At 42.6% G+C, this 14,430-nt stretch overlaps 1 protein-coding gene across 1 annotated transcript; it reads left to right on the top strand.

The window, feature by feature from the left end:
• Window positions 1-2,773: 2,773 nt before the first annotated feature.
• LOC120836471 (piggyBac transposable element-derived protein 3-like) lies at window positions 2,774-3,881 on the top strand. The gene is made up of 3 exons (XM_040205391.1): window positions 2,774-2,960; window positions 3,071-3,218; window positions 3,359-3,881. Exons 1-3 carry the CDS (start codon window positions 2,774-2,776, stop codon window positions 3,879-3,881), a joined length of 858 nt encoding a protein of 285 aa, XP_040061325.1.
• The last annotated feature ends 10,549 nt before the right edge of the window (window positions 3,882-14,430 follow it).

Raw genomic sequence — 14,430 nt, 5'->3', positions numbered from 1 at the left:
AATCTACGAGCTCGCGTTGTCTGCATGAAATATTAAAAAAAAAAAAAAAACTAAAATAAGATTTAGACGTACGTACGTGCTGGTCGAAATTTGTTTCAAAAATTTGCTTTTAACAAGTTACCGCGGTAGACGCGACAACGCGCAGTTTATGTACATTCAAACCCAGCATGCTTTTGGGTGCTTGGCTATATTAGCAAAGGCCTACAGGATTTTGCTGCGAAGGAACATTCGTTCAAAGATGAAATGTTGGATTTAAACGTCTGGAAAGATAGAACAATTGTATGGCATGCTAATCTTGACAGAAGTTTTCTGGAGAATCGTCTGTGTCTGAAATACTTGCGAACGCAACTTAGGTCATCTGATCCTCTCGAGATTCAGCTCACGACTGGCGCAAGTGGTATGTCACAAAGGGCCGTCTGCACCAGGTTTAATCGTTTGCCACATGATGATACAATTTTCGTCTCCTATTGACTGAGAACACGTCAGTGTTGGGAAAGCTAATTAGGCTTTTAAATACAAATTGTATTAACGTGCGATACCGTATACTGTCTGACGAAAATCATCACACGTAGGCATTACCAGCTAAAAATATGCCGTTGCATTGTGTAGAAATGCGCCTGCTTTTCATCCTGCAGACTCACCTGCATCGCGATGGAGGCTGAGGGGCAACTTTTAGTGGTCTATACTCCGTTTCACCTGAATTGCGAGCGCAGGAGACGCTACGAGAAGACGGGGCCAATCAAGCAGCAGCAAAAGCGCAATGACACTGTGCATTTTCTGCACCTGATTGGATCACCTTGCGATGTACTTCGTGACGTTGCACCCCTGTCGCAGCTTGATTTTCCCTCTCGTCTCGTAGCGCCTGATGCGCTCGGACTTAAGGTGATAGTTTCGATAGCCTAAATTATGTTCGCAAGCTCACGATAGATCAGTGTGTTACCCGCTTGTAGACGTCGCAATGAGAAGTACTCTTTTTTTCTAGTTTGCATTGAGACCACAAATGGTGAAAAAACTGGGTGAAAACATCAAGCAAATTTATTTCTCTCAGTGATGAACCCTTGTTTCAAAGCACTGTGTTGCCTTAGTACCTTGCAATGCATGCTGGCGTGACGCTGATAGGGATCAAGTTGCCACTGTGACTTGTTATACGTGATTCGGTCCCACTATGTTTTCGATTTTCTCCGATATTGCAAAGCCTCTTTGTGTAGGTAAGCATGTCCGCGAGGACCTTTGGCATCGATGAAAGCTGTGCTTGCGTCCTCCTCGCTTCTGAAATGCCATAAAGTGTTGTCTCCGGAAATAGTAGTCTCGTCCCTTCTGCACCAACGTAATTCAACGCAGTCGCGTGCTTCGTCAGAGATGACCGCTAGCCCGCAAATGAATTGTGTCGTCTACTACAAAATCAGAACCAGGTATAATGATTGATTGCTAGCTTTAATTATCATAATATGGCATTGCGACAGTACAGACAGTCTTTATGACTACATATTGACAGTCGGGATGCTTATATAAAATGTTTCTCTTTTTTTCAAAAATAAAAAAAGAACGTTTAACCTTGCCTTGAGCCTCCATGCGATTGTCCATAAAAAAGGGCCATAAGAACGATTTCTTCGGAGCACGGCGTGATGTTGTGACATAATCACATCACAGTGTATCTAGCGGGATACAAAATATTTGGGCCAACTGTAGATCCCTGAAAATAAAGTTTCCCGCTGCTGGACAGTGTATCCCGTAGGTACAAAAGCCAAGCAGCCAACCGAAACCAAAACCAATTCCCTGGTTAGCATATCTCGTTCGCCAGGGGGATCTGAAAGAGCACAAGTGCCATCATGGCCGACCTGAACGCTGGCGGTTGTCAGGTCAGTACGAATTTGTCTCTGAAGGTGCTGTACAAATTTATTTCTTCCCGGTTTATGCATTTTTTGTACAGGCAATGCGGCATAGAACTGATTTGTAGTGTCTTGGACGTGAATAGCCACCCTTGGATGGGTCTGACGTGCAAGCATTTCCCTACGTATTTCGTGGAATACAGCGTCTGTTTGGGGACTCGTCAGTGGCCGTCATACTGGGCGTGCTTTTTAGGGGAAACATTCACTTTTCTTACGCGATTAATAATATTTACGATCCGTTTTCTAACGGAATCAATAACATTTACGTACGTCTTTTGCTTCTGAAGGCTACGACGACTACTGACATGCAGTTCAATGCATCACGGTTCTACGGAAGAAGGCCGAAGGAAAATGTTACTTTGGTTCCTGCAAGTGGGAATTTGTCCGACATCGGGTTCATCAGACGACAGCTTTTCCGACTCTGATAATGACCCAGACTACATCCCACCAGTTGTTGGGAAGACGAGTGTACTCAACACCGTTACTTCAATTCCTGATAACAGCGATTCCTGTAGCGAGGTAACTGATGATGTGAGCGCGCGACTGACGGCCTGCTCAAGGGCGAAGAAGGGAAAGCCATCACTCTTTCCAATGAAAGGAAGAGCACCTCGACAACTTGACCAAGATTCCAGACGACTTCGAGGAACCAGATGCGTTGGCATTCCCCCTTACATACCTCAAAAACTTTTGATCATGACCTCATCAGAATAATCACATCTGAAACAAATCTCTACTTTGTACGGCAACTAGGAGCTCCTATTGGTACAACTCATGAAGAGCTTGAGCAGTTTCTCGGCGTCCTACTTCTCACGGGTGTAGTAACCATGCCTGCATTTTCAGACTATTGGAGTGAGGAGTTTCGCTATCCCATGATAGCGGACACCATGCCCCTCAACAGATTCGAGAAACTCAGGCGCTTGATTCATTTCGTGTCAGAAGAAGATGCATCCGACAAATACGCCACAATCCGACCAGTGCTGAACAGAATACAAAAGAACTGCTCCAGCATTCAGCAAGAGCATCAGCAGTCAATCGATAAAACGATGAAACCCTACAAAGGAACCCGCGCTGGTAAGCTGCGCCAATACATGAGAATTAAACCCCACAAGTAGGGTTTTAAGCTTTTCGTCCGTGCTGGCGTTTCAGGGATGGTAAATGACATTTTGCAATATGCTGGGTAGGATACATTTTTGCCACCACATTCACGGAAGAAGAGGAGGACCTCGGACTAGGAGCAAAAGTTGTTATTGCTTTATGTAAAACCCCAGAGCAACCAGAACAAAGAGTGGTCTACTTTGACAACTTCTTTTGTAGCCTGGAGCTGCTGAGGTAAATGAAGCAAAAAAAAAAAAAAAAGAGATACGAGCCCTTGGGATCATTCGACCTCAGAGGCTGCGGAACTGCACTCCAAAGGACGACAAGACCATAAAAAATGAAGGGTGAGGATCATATGACTTTCGGTCAGACAGGGACAGTGGGATCACTGCTGTGAAATGGTTGGATATGAAGCCTGAACATATTGCGTCCACATCGACAGCTCGAGAGCCTCTTGGAAATGTGAAGAGGTATGTGAAGGACGAAACGAAGATGGCTGCTCCAGCGCCCCGAGTGATTCTGGAGTATAACTCACACATGGACGGCGTAGACCTTGCCGATATGCTGGTGGAGTTGTACCGAACACCTCTAAAGTCGAGACGCTATTACCTAAAACAGTTAGGCCAGCTACTTGACATTTGCGTCAACAATGCATGGTTGCTTTCCCGGCGGGATGCCCAGTTGCATGGAGCGTCGCAGACAATGCCCCTGAAGGGCTTCAGGGCAATAGTGGCGAAGGCGCTTCTCTCTGAAAATAAAAAGAAGAGGGGTCGGCCATCATCAGACGGCCAGCCATCAAAACGAAGCCGTCGACCAAAAGTGCCAAGGCCGCAAAACGGCATCCGCTTTGACGGAGTCTTGAAGAAGGAAGTTTACGGGAGCGTTTATCAAACGTAAAAGCCAGGTTGGGTGTTTTCAAGTGAAACTTCGGGTTGAGGCAGATTTGAGCAAGTCGAAGTTCGGCTTCAGATGAAATAACATCTGCGAATTCGGGGGTAAGGCTGAAGATACTTGCGCAGCAACCGTGTTAAATGGTATTTTGTATATTATCAGAAACATACTTCACAGTGAAAAAAAAAAAAAAAAAACATTACATAGCAGCTTAAAAAACAACCTCGACGCTTACGAAAAAAAGAGTTCGGCCTGAATAACAAAAGTATCGATTAATAAAAAGTCGATTTTAATATAAACAATATAGCAAAGGCACTGTCAGGCACCATGCGTTTAACTCTGCCCCATCAGCTGATACTATCCCCACCACAAATAAAAAAGGGAGCGCTACTTCCCTCTAACATTGTTTCAGACATCATATGTGTACAAAGAATATTTAGATATCATCTCCCTTCTAGCTTTAAGCTATAAAAAATGTTAACTTGTTCTGTGCAGGCCATAGAACATCCCGCATAAGTTTAAGTCCAATTTAAAATATTCAAACTGGCACGATTGTCGTGCGCCCCAATGAATCTATCCACAAAAAGATGGCGAGAGTAATTTTACTAGTGGGATAGCTTCACGCTTTCGGTATATTGCTACAATTACATTAAAACCCCCGGCGAGAACGCCGGCAAACACTGACACAGCGGTAAACTGAAGGCTTTTAACGAAACTACTCCCAGCGCGAATAAACGCCGCTGTTCTGATAGAGAAGACATACACGTAGGATTTTGGTGCAATTTACCAGTGCGCTACTTTGATGCAAAGACTAACCTCAAGAACAATCCTCGGAAAGTCAATGTGATAAACAAAACTCCGTTACTGCAGAGTTACGAAAGTTATAATAGTGACCCTGGTTTACTTATATGACCCACGGACTGCCAGAAATGTTGTCATTATTACAAGCAACAATGTTCCTGCTTCTTCTCTTGGAGGAACCGGGCTTCTCGGGCAGTTGGAAGTCTGAAGACAGTGTCATGAAGACCATCAAAGACATACCCAAGGATTTCCTTCTCGCATTTGAGTCGGGCAACGGCTTCATGGACCTCTTTGTTCCTATAGAGTGCCTCAAGGAAAATACTGCGATGTTCAAGGCTTTTCTTCACTCCCGCGCGAAACCGGTCACATTGTGGAGTGACGCCAGGATGCACATCAGTCAATGCAGATACAATATCTGCTACAGATTAAGGATGTCATTTTTTCAAATGGTTTACTTTAAGTGCGGCAAACATGATATTCGTCGAAGTCTTCATAACTTCCCGACAGATTACTTCATGTCTACTTTCGTCGTCGATGAATCCGTAAAACATCCCTGGGAAGCTCTTCGGAATGTCCTTAGAGTACCATTTCTACCACCGTACCCCTAGAGCAAGTGGAAGATATGTAATGAGCTTCGAGAACGGCAGTCTCTTTTTGACTAGCGAGTTTGAAAGAAAACTAATCGAACACCAGGCGCTTACGAGTGGTTTATTGTTAGAACGGCAAAGGACGCTAACTGGGAGCTTCATACACCTGGTATGTGCAAGCATTTACGCCTGCCAGCACCCACGCTTCAACGTCACATTAAAGCTGTTGACGCACCGTAACGCTTCGGTTAGAGTTGACCGTGACTATTACACTGATGAGCAGTGGTCCAGCTCATATATAAATAGTTTAAACAATCGGGCAGACAGGGACACGGACGACCTATTTCACGCACTTCATCATCACGTATCGGTCGGTTTTTCATTTTATGTTTGCAAGCGGGATCGGGTTTCCAAGGAGAAAATCTTTATCTTGCCATTTTTAAACGAGGTATGGTTGGGACTTATCGCGTCTTGTTTGTTACTCGTCTTGACGTATGGCCTTATCGCGAAGGTTATGCTGAAGGCTAATGTTGATACTCTAGTCTTCGTAATCCCCATGGTGGCGGCCTTCTTTCAGCAGAGCACTCGGCTCCACAGATGCCTGTTGAACACGTTTCCTTCCCGAATGTTGTACGGCACAATGGCATTAATGTTTGTCGTGATGTCGACAGCATTCAAAGGTCGTCTCACTTCACTTCTGAACGACCTTCCGCTCGATGGAAAACCTACTCAGTTCGTGTCATTTGAGCAACTTGCCCGAACAGGGCAACGTCTTTGCTTCCTTGAAGATCCGGGCATCCTAGGTGCATATGGGTCACTTTTGATCTTCAAGAGGAATGGCCCAATAAAGCACGGACCTAAATGCTACCAAAGTTTGAGCTTGAATTTACGTATTCCTCGCTCGATTAAAATTTCCGCAGACGGAAGGGATACGTTTTTTACCTACAACTCGCGAACAGGTCCCAGCGAGTCTTTGAGGCGAGAGCTTCTCGGAAGAGGGTACGCTGAGACAGAAGGCATCGCGTTCTCGTACCCCGCAGGACCAGAAATGAGGCCATCATCGGTCTACCGAAAGGATTTGACTGCAACATTGAGTCGGGCGATTGAGGCGGGCCTATACGAAAGGTATGCTGCCCTTGCCGAGTACAAGAGCAGATTCTTTCTCCAGAGTAGTCTCGATCATAGCCAAAAGCTGGTTCTAACCTTGGGTGATATGAGACCGTTTGTTCTTGCTTGGTTCGTTGGTATGTTCTTCTCACTTCTAGTGTTTGTTGGTGAGGTAATTCTATCGCGTGCCAGAAGCCTAAATTCCTCGGATGACGTGAGGATTATTCCCCAACAACGTTCAAAATATTTGACACGATTCATGCGCCTTAAGAACAAAGATCGTCATCGCGTTCATAAAGGAAACTAAAGGAAAATGTCAAAAATATGAGAGATGAAAATTATTTTTTGAACATATTATAAAAATTCAAAAAGCTCTTAAGCATTTTAAAATGAGTAGTGGATATGTTCTTTTTTTTTAGAACTTTAAAGTTTACATATATATTTATACTTTAATAGTGTACCTATAGGTGATGTGTATTTACGTCATAGTTCCAAAATAAGTTCACAATTCTTATCATTTATCTTAGATGTTCGCAATATATCGCGGAACATGAATTATCAGCCTATAAAAGACCTGAACCTCGATTCGCTCGGCACAAGTATTTACCGATCCTGGGACGGACACTATTTGAAGACAAAATTCCTGTCTCTAATTCTATCCAAAACTTGTATTGAATTAGCATAAGGTGTCAAGCTTCCCTTTTTTTTAAAGCTCAAATTTTTAGGTACTCACATCAATCCACCCTTTTTTCCTCTTCATTTTAAATTAAAACCGGATGTTCAATTACTGTGTACCATCAACGTTATATTGTTTACCAGTCAAAGTTGATGTTCAATTAGATTACACTGCGGACTGAGACACTGACTGCGAAACCGATATATTATAAAATGAAAACAAAAGGAAGATAACTTATTGTAGAACTTATTTGACAAAGTTTGAAAACGTGCTTAGCAGCACAATAAAAAAAGTTTAAATCGTAACAAGCTCTGAGGTTTAATCGGTTTCTATACTTCATAAAAAACAACTGTTACTTATACCTCGAGTGTCACCCCTAATTTGTGTTTTCGAAGAGGAATTGTTCTTGCTTCCGTATGCTACTTTTTTTGGTCGAGCTCTTGTGGATGAAGTTAACAAAGTGTTCCTCAATAAAATTGAAAGCCTATTAGCATTGAAAAAATGTAATCAAGATATGAGCGTTAAACACATCTGGAAAGAGGTACATGTTTTCTTCGCTGGATGTTTTCGTGCACAACTTTTTCACACTTAGTTCCGAGCCGTTTTTTATATTCAAGTTGGAAAGCTCCGGATGGTTAGAATCCTAGTGTCAGAAAAGTGTTTTCACAGCCTGTCACTTGCCGCCAGGTGAAATACTGAGAATTTGTGCAACACTAGCACCTATGTACTATATACGCAAAAACTTCGTTTGGGTGATTTTGTGAAACACGCGTGTTAACTATAGAGCTCATAAATGCCGACATTTCATCAACACTCTGACTTAGAGTGCATTCAGTGTTTGTTCGTGCACTTTGCGTACATATTTCACGTTTCCCACTGAACCTTTTTTTATGAATGCAGTGAAGTATCTGTCCTCGCCCTAAAAAATTGGTACCGGAACTTGAGTGAATTTATTATCATATAACTGTATACAAAAAATATATGTGAATAAATATCGTGTTTCTCTGTTTGGCGTGTTTATGGTTTTTCTTCATGCTTTTATTTAGTCGAATAACGTTGTGATATCGTTCGCACTAGCTAGCTCTTCTAATTTGCGCTTATAAGAGGAATATTCATTACCAGCTCATGCCATGCTTGCGGAACCGGTCTAGTCAGCATGCAGCTTGAGCGCGAGGGACGGCTGCAGACGCCTCTGTCAACGTAGCGGCTGGATCACCACGAAAGAATGAGTAGAGTGTAAGTGATGGCTCACAGCGGAAAATAAGGTAGAAGTGTGAGTATCCGGTGGTGTCACGACCATGCGAATCCTAGGCGAACGTAATGTGGGCAGAGATGCGCCCCATTCTCGATTATTGGTTGGGACATACATGAAAGCATGTCAGTGAGCGTCAGCATATGAACTGTCATATAAACATTTCTTAAATCCCCCCAGGATGAACGGTTGTCCACGGTCAGTGAAAGGTTTACGGGTGCGCCATGTCTTAGAATAACTTGCTAGAAAGGGTAACTGGATGACTTCGTGGGCTGTCAAAGAAGAGTTTGTTTCAGCGTAGCAAGCTGCGCCGACAACGGCGACGAGAATTCAGCAGTTCCCTCAAGATAAGTATAGAAACGAGCCTGGTAGATTTAGTTCAACACGGTCAAATTTGTTTTTTGGAGGACGTAAAGAATGAAATAGTCCGGCGGGTAGTATGGAGATTTTTGTTTCTCGGTTGACAAATGTCATATCACTGGATGTATTTTTTTACCGTCGGATACAAGCCAGGCCAGTAAACTGTCAGCTCCTATCGTGTGTTTGTGCGCAGAGTCCTCATATGTCCAGATGAAGGGGCGTCGTGAATTTCTGTCAGTATACACGTGTCCAGGCTACGGGGAATGACGAGGACCCAAAGACGTTTATCATGGCGGAAATTCTGTCCGTATAGATAATCTCTCGATGTAATTCGTAGAGCCCCAGAAAGCGGTTATTGGGCTCAGTGTATAAGGTGCGGATGATTGTTCCGAGAGCTGGATCCTGGCGCTGTTCACTAGCGATATTGAGGAGGTCCGAAATGTAAAGAACGGCGAAGTCGATCTTGTGGGTATTAAATATTGAGTGCATATCAATCAGGATAAACAATCTGCATCTTGGTGAAGGCTACTTGATTTATGTAAAATTGTAATGTCGTATTTTTAAATACGAAGAGCCCATAGACGACTGGCACGCTGTTTTAAAGTTTATAACCAGCAGAGAGAGCGATTGTCGGTGACGACAATGAAGGGGAGGCAAAACAGGTATAATCTCAAATTGGCAATAGACTAAACAATAGCCAAACACTCTTCATCGGAATTGTCTAATGACGCTCACCCGTAGATAATAGACAGCGATCATAAGCGGTGGCTCCTTCTTGAGAGAGTTTGTCTTGTGTCAGAACTGCACCGATTCCGTAGCCACTGGCACCTGTGGGCAGAGTTGTACACGTTCCTCAAGAAAAGGAACGAAATATCGTTCCTCGTTTCTTCTATTTTATGGAACGCGCTCCCGTTCCCCGCTCTACATCTGAAAAGGGAACTCGTTCCCGTTACAGTTACAGAAAATGGAACCTATCGTTACATACAAGTTACATTTCTATTTCGTCGATTACCATAATTAGTTAGATCGAGGAAAGTTTTTTTTTTATATTGCATGCAATGTGAACATGCGAATTTGAATGCCGTGACAGAGGGGCACCAGGAGAAGAAAACAATTGGAAGCAGAGTTTCACTTCTTGATGTATTCACCTTTAAAAATATCAGCTTTAAACCATATCTATGTTTCTGGTGGGCAATTCTGTCGAGCCAAATGTACTGTTATTTCACATTGAACGAGCGTTTTACAGCAGCCTCACACGTTTCAATCTAACAAAGTTCCTTGTTCGAACTTAAGAACAGTTGCTTCTCGATGTTGCTTCTCGCAGAACGAGGAAGTGAAGAACAGTGTAGGGCATTTGGAAGGTCAGTCTTGAAAACTTCAAGTGTTCGGGAAGTGGTATCGTTGTTGGTTTGACATGCTGCAGAAGCATTTCATACCAACCAGCTCAGCTCCAGGTATTCGTTGTTCATTTTGAAGGTGGGGGACGAGGGGAGAAAGAACAAAAGTTAAGTTTTATGTCTATTTTAAGTGACGAAACTTCGGGGTTAAAGGGTGGGCTCAACGTCTGTAAACTGTTCTTTCGTTGTAACTGTAGGTCTCTCTGTGGAAGTTCAGTGATGGCTGTAGTTGGCTTTACATTTCTGGGTGTATGAGGATTCGTGGAAGCAAGGAAAGTAGCTGAGTATGAAACGTTCCTTTTTCTTTGTCATTTCATTTAATTAAAGATTTTGGTTTTTGTACCGTAGCCTCGCGCAATAAAAAAGTCTACTAGGTCGCCTGTACCCGACTAATACCAAGCGAGGACCACACCAAATGAACCCCGAGATAAGTAACCAAAACGTGAACGAGATCGTACTCTTTGTAGAGGATTTGCATTTTATACTTTTAGAATTTTCCTCTTAGAAATATTGTAAAAATTAACTCACTGGACAAAAAAAAAAGAACGCCGGTCCTGTTCCAGTTCCTGTAAATATGTAACGAGTTCCTGTTCCAGTTCCAGCAATGAAAAATGAAACAGCGGCGTTCCTACGTTCCTCCCTATGGAAGTTTAAATGGTGTGCTTTATTTTTATAATTTTTTGATCAGCCACCTTTTGGATATGGAAATGCCGACACCCCGAGTCCTGTAGACGACAATTTGTTTTCTCAGCTTTGGAGCCACCTGTTGTAAAGTTTGAATTGAATGTACCGTTCCACTGGTCCCTTCGTATACCTGTAAAGTGTGCACCTCTCAAGATGAGTGGTAGTTCCTGGACAGCATTTGACGGTCAAGACCGGTTCCCATTCAGTTACGGCACTCAAACTAAATTTCTACCTGGTTTCCTTGTGTTACCTCTTTTTTGTATAATAAGTGTTGTGTCAAGTTACGGTCATGTCCAAGAACCTGTGTGTCTAAATCTGCACTTCGCACAGCCCGGTTATAACACAACATTTTCGGTCTAATATTGGATATGCCGTACAGTTTTATTCCTTTATTCGTTAGAAACAACTTTCACACCTGCTGTCTTAATGAAACTTGGCAACCTTAGTGCACAAACTTTGGGAACATCGCACTCGCCTCTAAATATCATCGTCCCAGTTGTCCTACGTTTACAGCGACGAGCCAAACAAATTTTCCACTGAGACCAGTTATGGTGGTGGCCATCTTGCTTTTCGGAAAATTGGCCCGATCCCTTTTTCGACCGCAACTAGAGAAATGATCCCTATGAACGACTCAAACTCAATATATGAATCGGAGAAAAACTAGATTCCCTTCTTAGGTCTGCCCCAGCTCTCATGCAACGTCACCCTCAACGTATCGGCTCAAAAGCAAAAGTTCCGTCCGTGCGCGCTTCCGCCGCCACAGCTTCGCATGCGAAATGGCGCCGCAGGCTGCTGAACGCGCCTCACTGTCGAACGCCAGATCCTCCGCTAGCGGCGCCACGCGCGTTTTTCAAAGCGCCGCCTATAGTTCTCGCACGGAGCGTATATATATAACTGAGAATAAAAAACCCTTAGTGAAAACAGCAAAGGGTTTTTACTTCTCAGTTATTTACCCACGCCTTCGGCCTCCCGCCACCCATGCCCGTTATATATATATACATACATATATATACATATATATATATATATATATATATATATATATATATATATATATATATATATATATATATATATATATATATATATATACACTTTTATATTCAAAGGAGAACTGATTGATATCATGAACAAAGGTACATTTTTTAAGGATCTGACACTTTCTCTCACATCACCACAGTTGTTACAATTTTATAGAGATAATTTATGAAACATGAAACATCAAAGCAGATATTAAAGATGAGGTATTTTGTAGCTAAAAATTTGTTTTGCCAAGTCCAACGCCGTAACGCGAACATAGTATTTTTTCTAGCCCAGCGGGAGAGTAGGAAAAGTCACAAAGAAGTTATTTTTCCTTTACCAAAGTGGAACAAGACTTATTTTTTTATATTTATTAGTATGAGCAGATTACCTATGCATGCAGTCGTGGTAAATCACAGTAACACTCCATGATAAACCAGTATACGTATTTCTGTATTCATTCGGCATATGCCCTACAATCAAAATTCTGATAAGGTTGATTTATTATAATTCTCAGGGGAGTGTAACGATGAATTGAAGCATCAATAATTAGTACGTGTAAAGTATTTTAAGCCAAAATGTTGTGTGGTAATATTAACGGATTTATTAATTTCACTGCTAATGAATGGTGAGTTCGATGACTACAAAACCACACTACAAGAGCTAAACGCCTATGAAAATGTATATCAATAATACGTTTATATTAAAAAAAAAAGAATCTTTTTGTCTTCCTAAAATTAGTGTTTCCCGCTCAATGAGTCCTGGGTCACACTATACAGAAACTACCCATGGGATCCATTTTTCGGCGGCAATGCAACGTGCATCAAGGAGACCCAAACAGGTCCAGCAGTTAACGGCGCCTATCCGCACCTCTCGTAATATGGAGACCAGACAGCGTTAGTGTTAGTAGCGATCAATGGTCAGTTTATTCGGAGATGAAATAAATAATGCCAATTACAAGATTTGTGCGATCACAAGACCTAGGCCCCAAAGGCGATTTGATTAAAACATATAATTGCCGGACCTGGAATATTTTAGAAAACACGATGTTTGTAGCTCGCAACTTGAACAATCCAGAGTGCTACGGAAATTTTCTATTAGTCACTTCTACACAACTATAACTATACTAAGACTCGTAACAGGCCGGTATGCTTTTATTTATCTAAATTCACTATTAAAAAAAATTGATGTATATTTTCTAAAACTTATAGGCCGGCGTTGGACACGTATCTGTACGCTTATTTCAAATAAGCTTATTTCAAGAACTAATGTCATGGTTCCGAGGGTGTTTGCTCAATAACGAATGTAAAAAATACAAACTTTGTCCTACAAACTAGGCTAGAATTGTTTTCAAGAAATACTATTACTACTGAAAAACCTTAAATGTATTAAAATACTTTTTTGTGCGTGGTGTTAGAATTTGTTTGCAGTATATTGCCACGCGCGTCGCCGAGCGCGCGCGCGCAGGGCCGTGTGGTTATTGTGCTTGGCATTCGCGCGGAGGTCCCAGGTTCGATTCCTCAAAGCGGACGCGTCTTTTATTTATGTTTTCGATTTAGCGTTCTCGTAAGTTTGGGAACCTTGTCGTCTGACTGAGGTACGAACGTTCTACGCGCCGAAACGTTTTGCGCCGAATGTTTCAGAAACCCACGCTGGTACATTCGGGACTCCGCGAAGCGAGCCGGGGTCAGTCTCGCCCCAGCGCTCGACCCTGCTCTCGCCCCCATCGACGCATGGGACTCTAGCCTTCTTCTAATTTGTTTTGGGCACAAGTTCGCCTCATTAAACGTTCAGTTTCTTTCAGTTATTCGTCGCCTCATCTTTTGTCATTCGTGACAATATCGAAGGGGTATCCGTAGCGCTGTAAGATTATCTATATCTATTTTTTTGTCTTTTTAGACGCGTAATTTATCACACCTAAAATAATATCACTACTATAAAACGCGATTAAAAGTGATTGCTCTTATTTGAGGTCCTTCTGGTAAGAAACCAACAAAATAGAAGCACATCACCGTTCTAAAATGTACAACAAATGATAAATCGCCATGTCTGCGCAGAAATTCTGGCCTTCGCGTCTGGTAGCCACCTGGTCGCTACCGAATTCGGCGCCTGCACTCACTCAATATTTACCAAAAAACATGCACCCGACGGGAGAAAACGTTCGTAAGACAGGCCGGGTTTGTAACGTCCAGCAAAATAGATACATTACGGTTTGATTTTCTTCCTGTCCTTAAAGCAGCCCTGAAGACTTTTCTGAGACAACCTAAATATGACGATAATTCACTCTGCTGACCGTAAATTTTATAAATATTTATATCATGACAATATGTGGTCTATTTCTATAATAAAAACGCAAAGGTCGCTACGTACTGAGGTCATCTCGGGTGATGAGAGGAGCATGTTCCAAAACCAGGACGAATGTCAGCCAACAGCAAGCTAAGGGTACTCGCGCCTTTGACTAGTGGAGCCGCGCAGTGAGAGCCTACACCACAATTGCCTCTATTTCCTTTTTCAAACTACATCGTCAACAATCGCAACAACCGCGAAGTTATATCTCAAATGCGCGTGACTAGTCATGCAGACAGCCCGAACACCCGGACTTCGGCGGGTTTTTTAGTCGGTCGTACTGACTTAGCAGACAGTCAATCGTGAACCATTTCAGCCATCGCTT

This window comes from Ixodes scapularis, unplaced genomic scaffold (assembly GCF_016920785.2).
Source record: "Ixodes scapularis isolate PalLabHiFi unplaced genomic scaffold, ASM1692078v2 PGA_scaffold11__112_contigs__length_91849675, whole genome shotgun sequence".
NCBI lineage: Eukaryota > Metazoa > Arthropoda > Arachnida > Ixodida > Ixodidae > Ixodes > Ixodes scapularis.
This window is presented reverse-complemented; position numbering and strand designations above follow the sequence as displayed.

Coding starts and splice junctions, on each gene's coding strand:
- LOC120836471 (XM_040205391.1), top strand. CDS start 2,774: ATGCCCCTCAACAGATTCGAGAAACTCAGGCGCTTGATTCATTTCGTG. Junction 2,961..3,070: donor CTACAAAGGAACCCGCGCTG/GTAAGCTGCGCC, acceptor TATGCTGGGTAG/GATACATTTTTGCCACCACA. Junction 3,219..3,358: donor TGTAGCCTGGAGCTGCTGAG/GTAAATGAAGCA, acceptor TCGGTCAGACAG/GGACAGTGGGATCACTGCTG.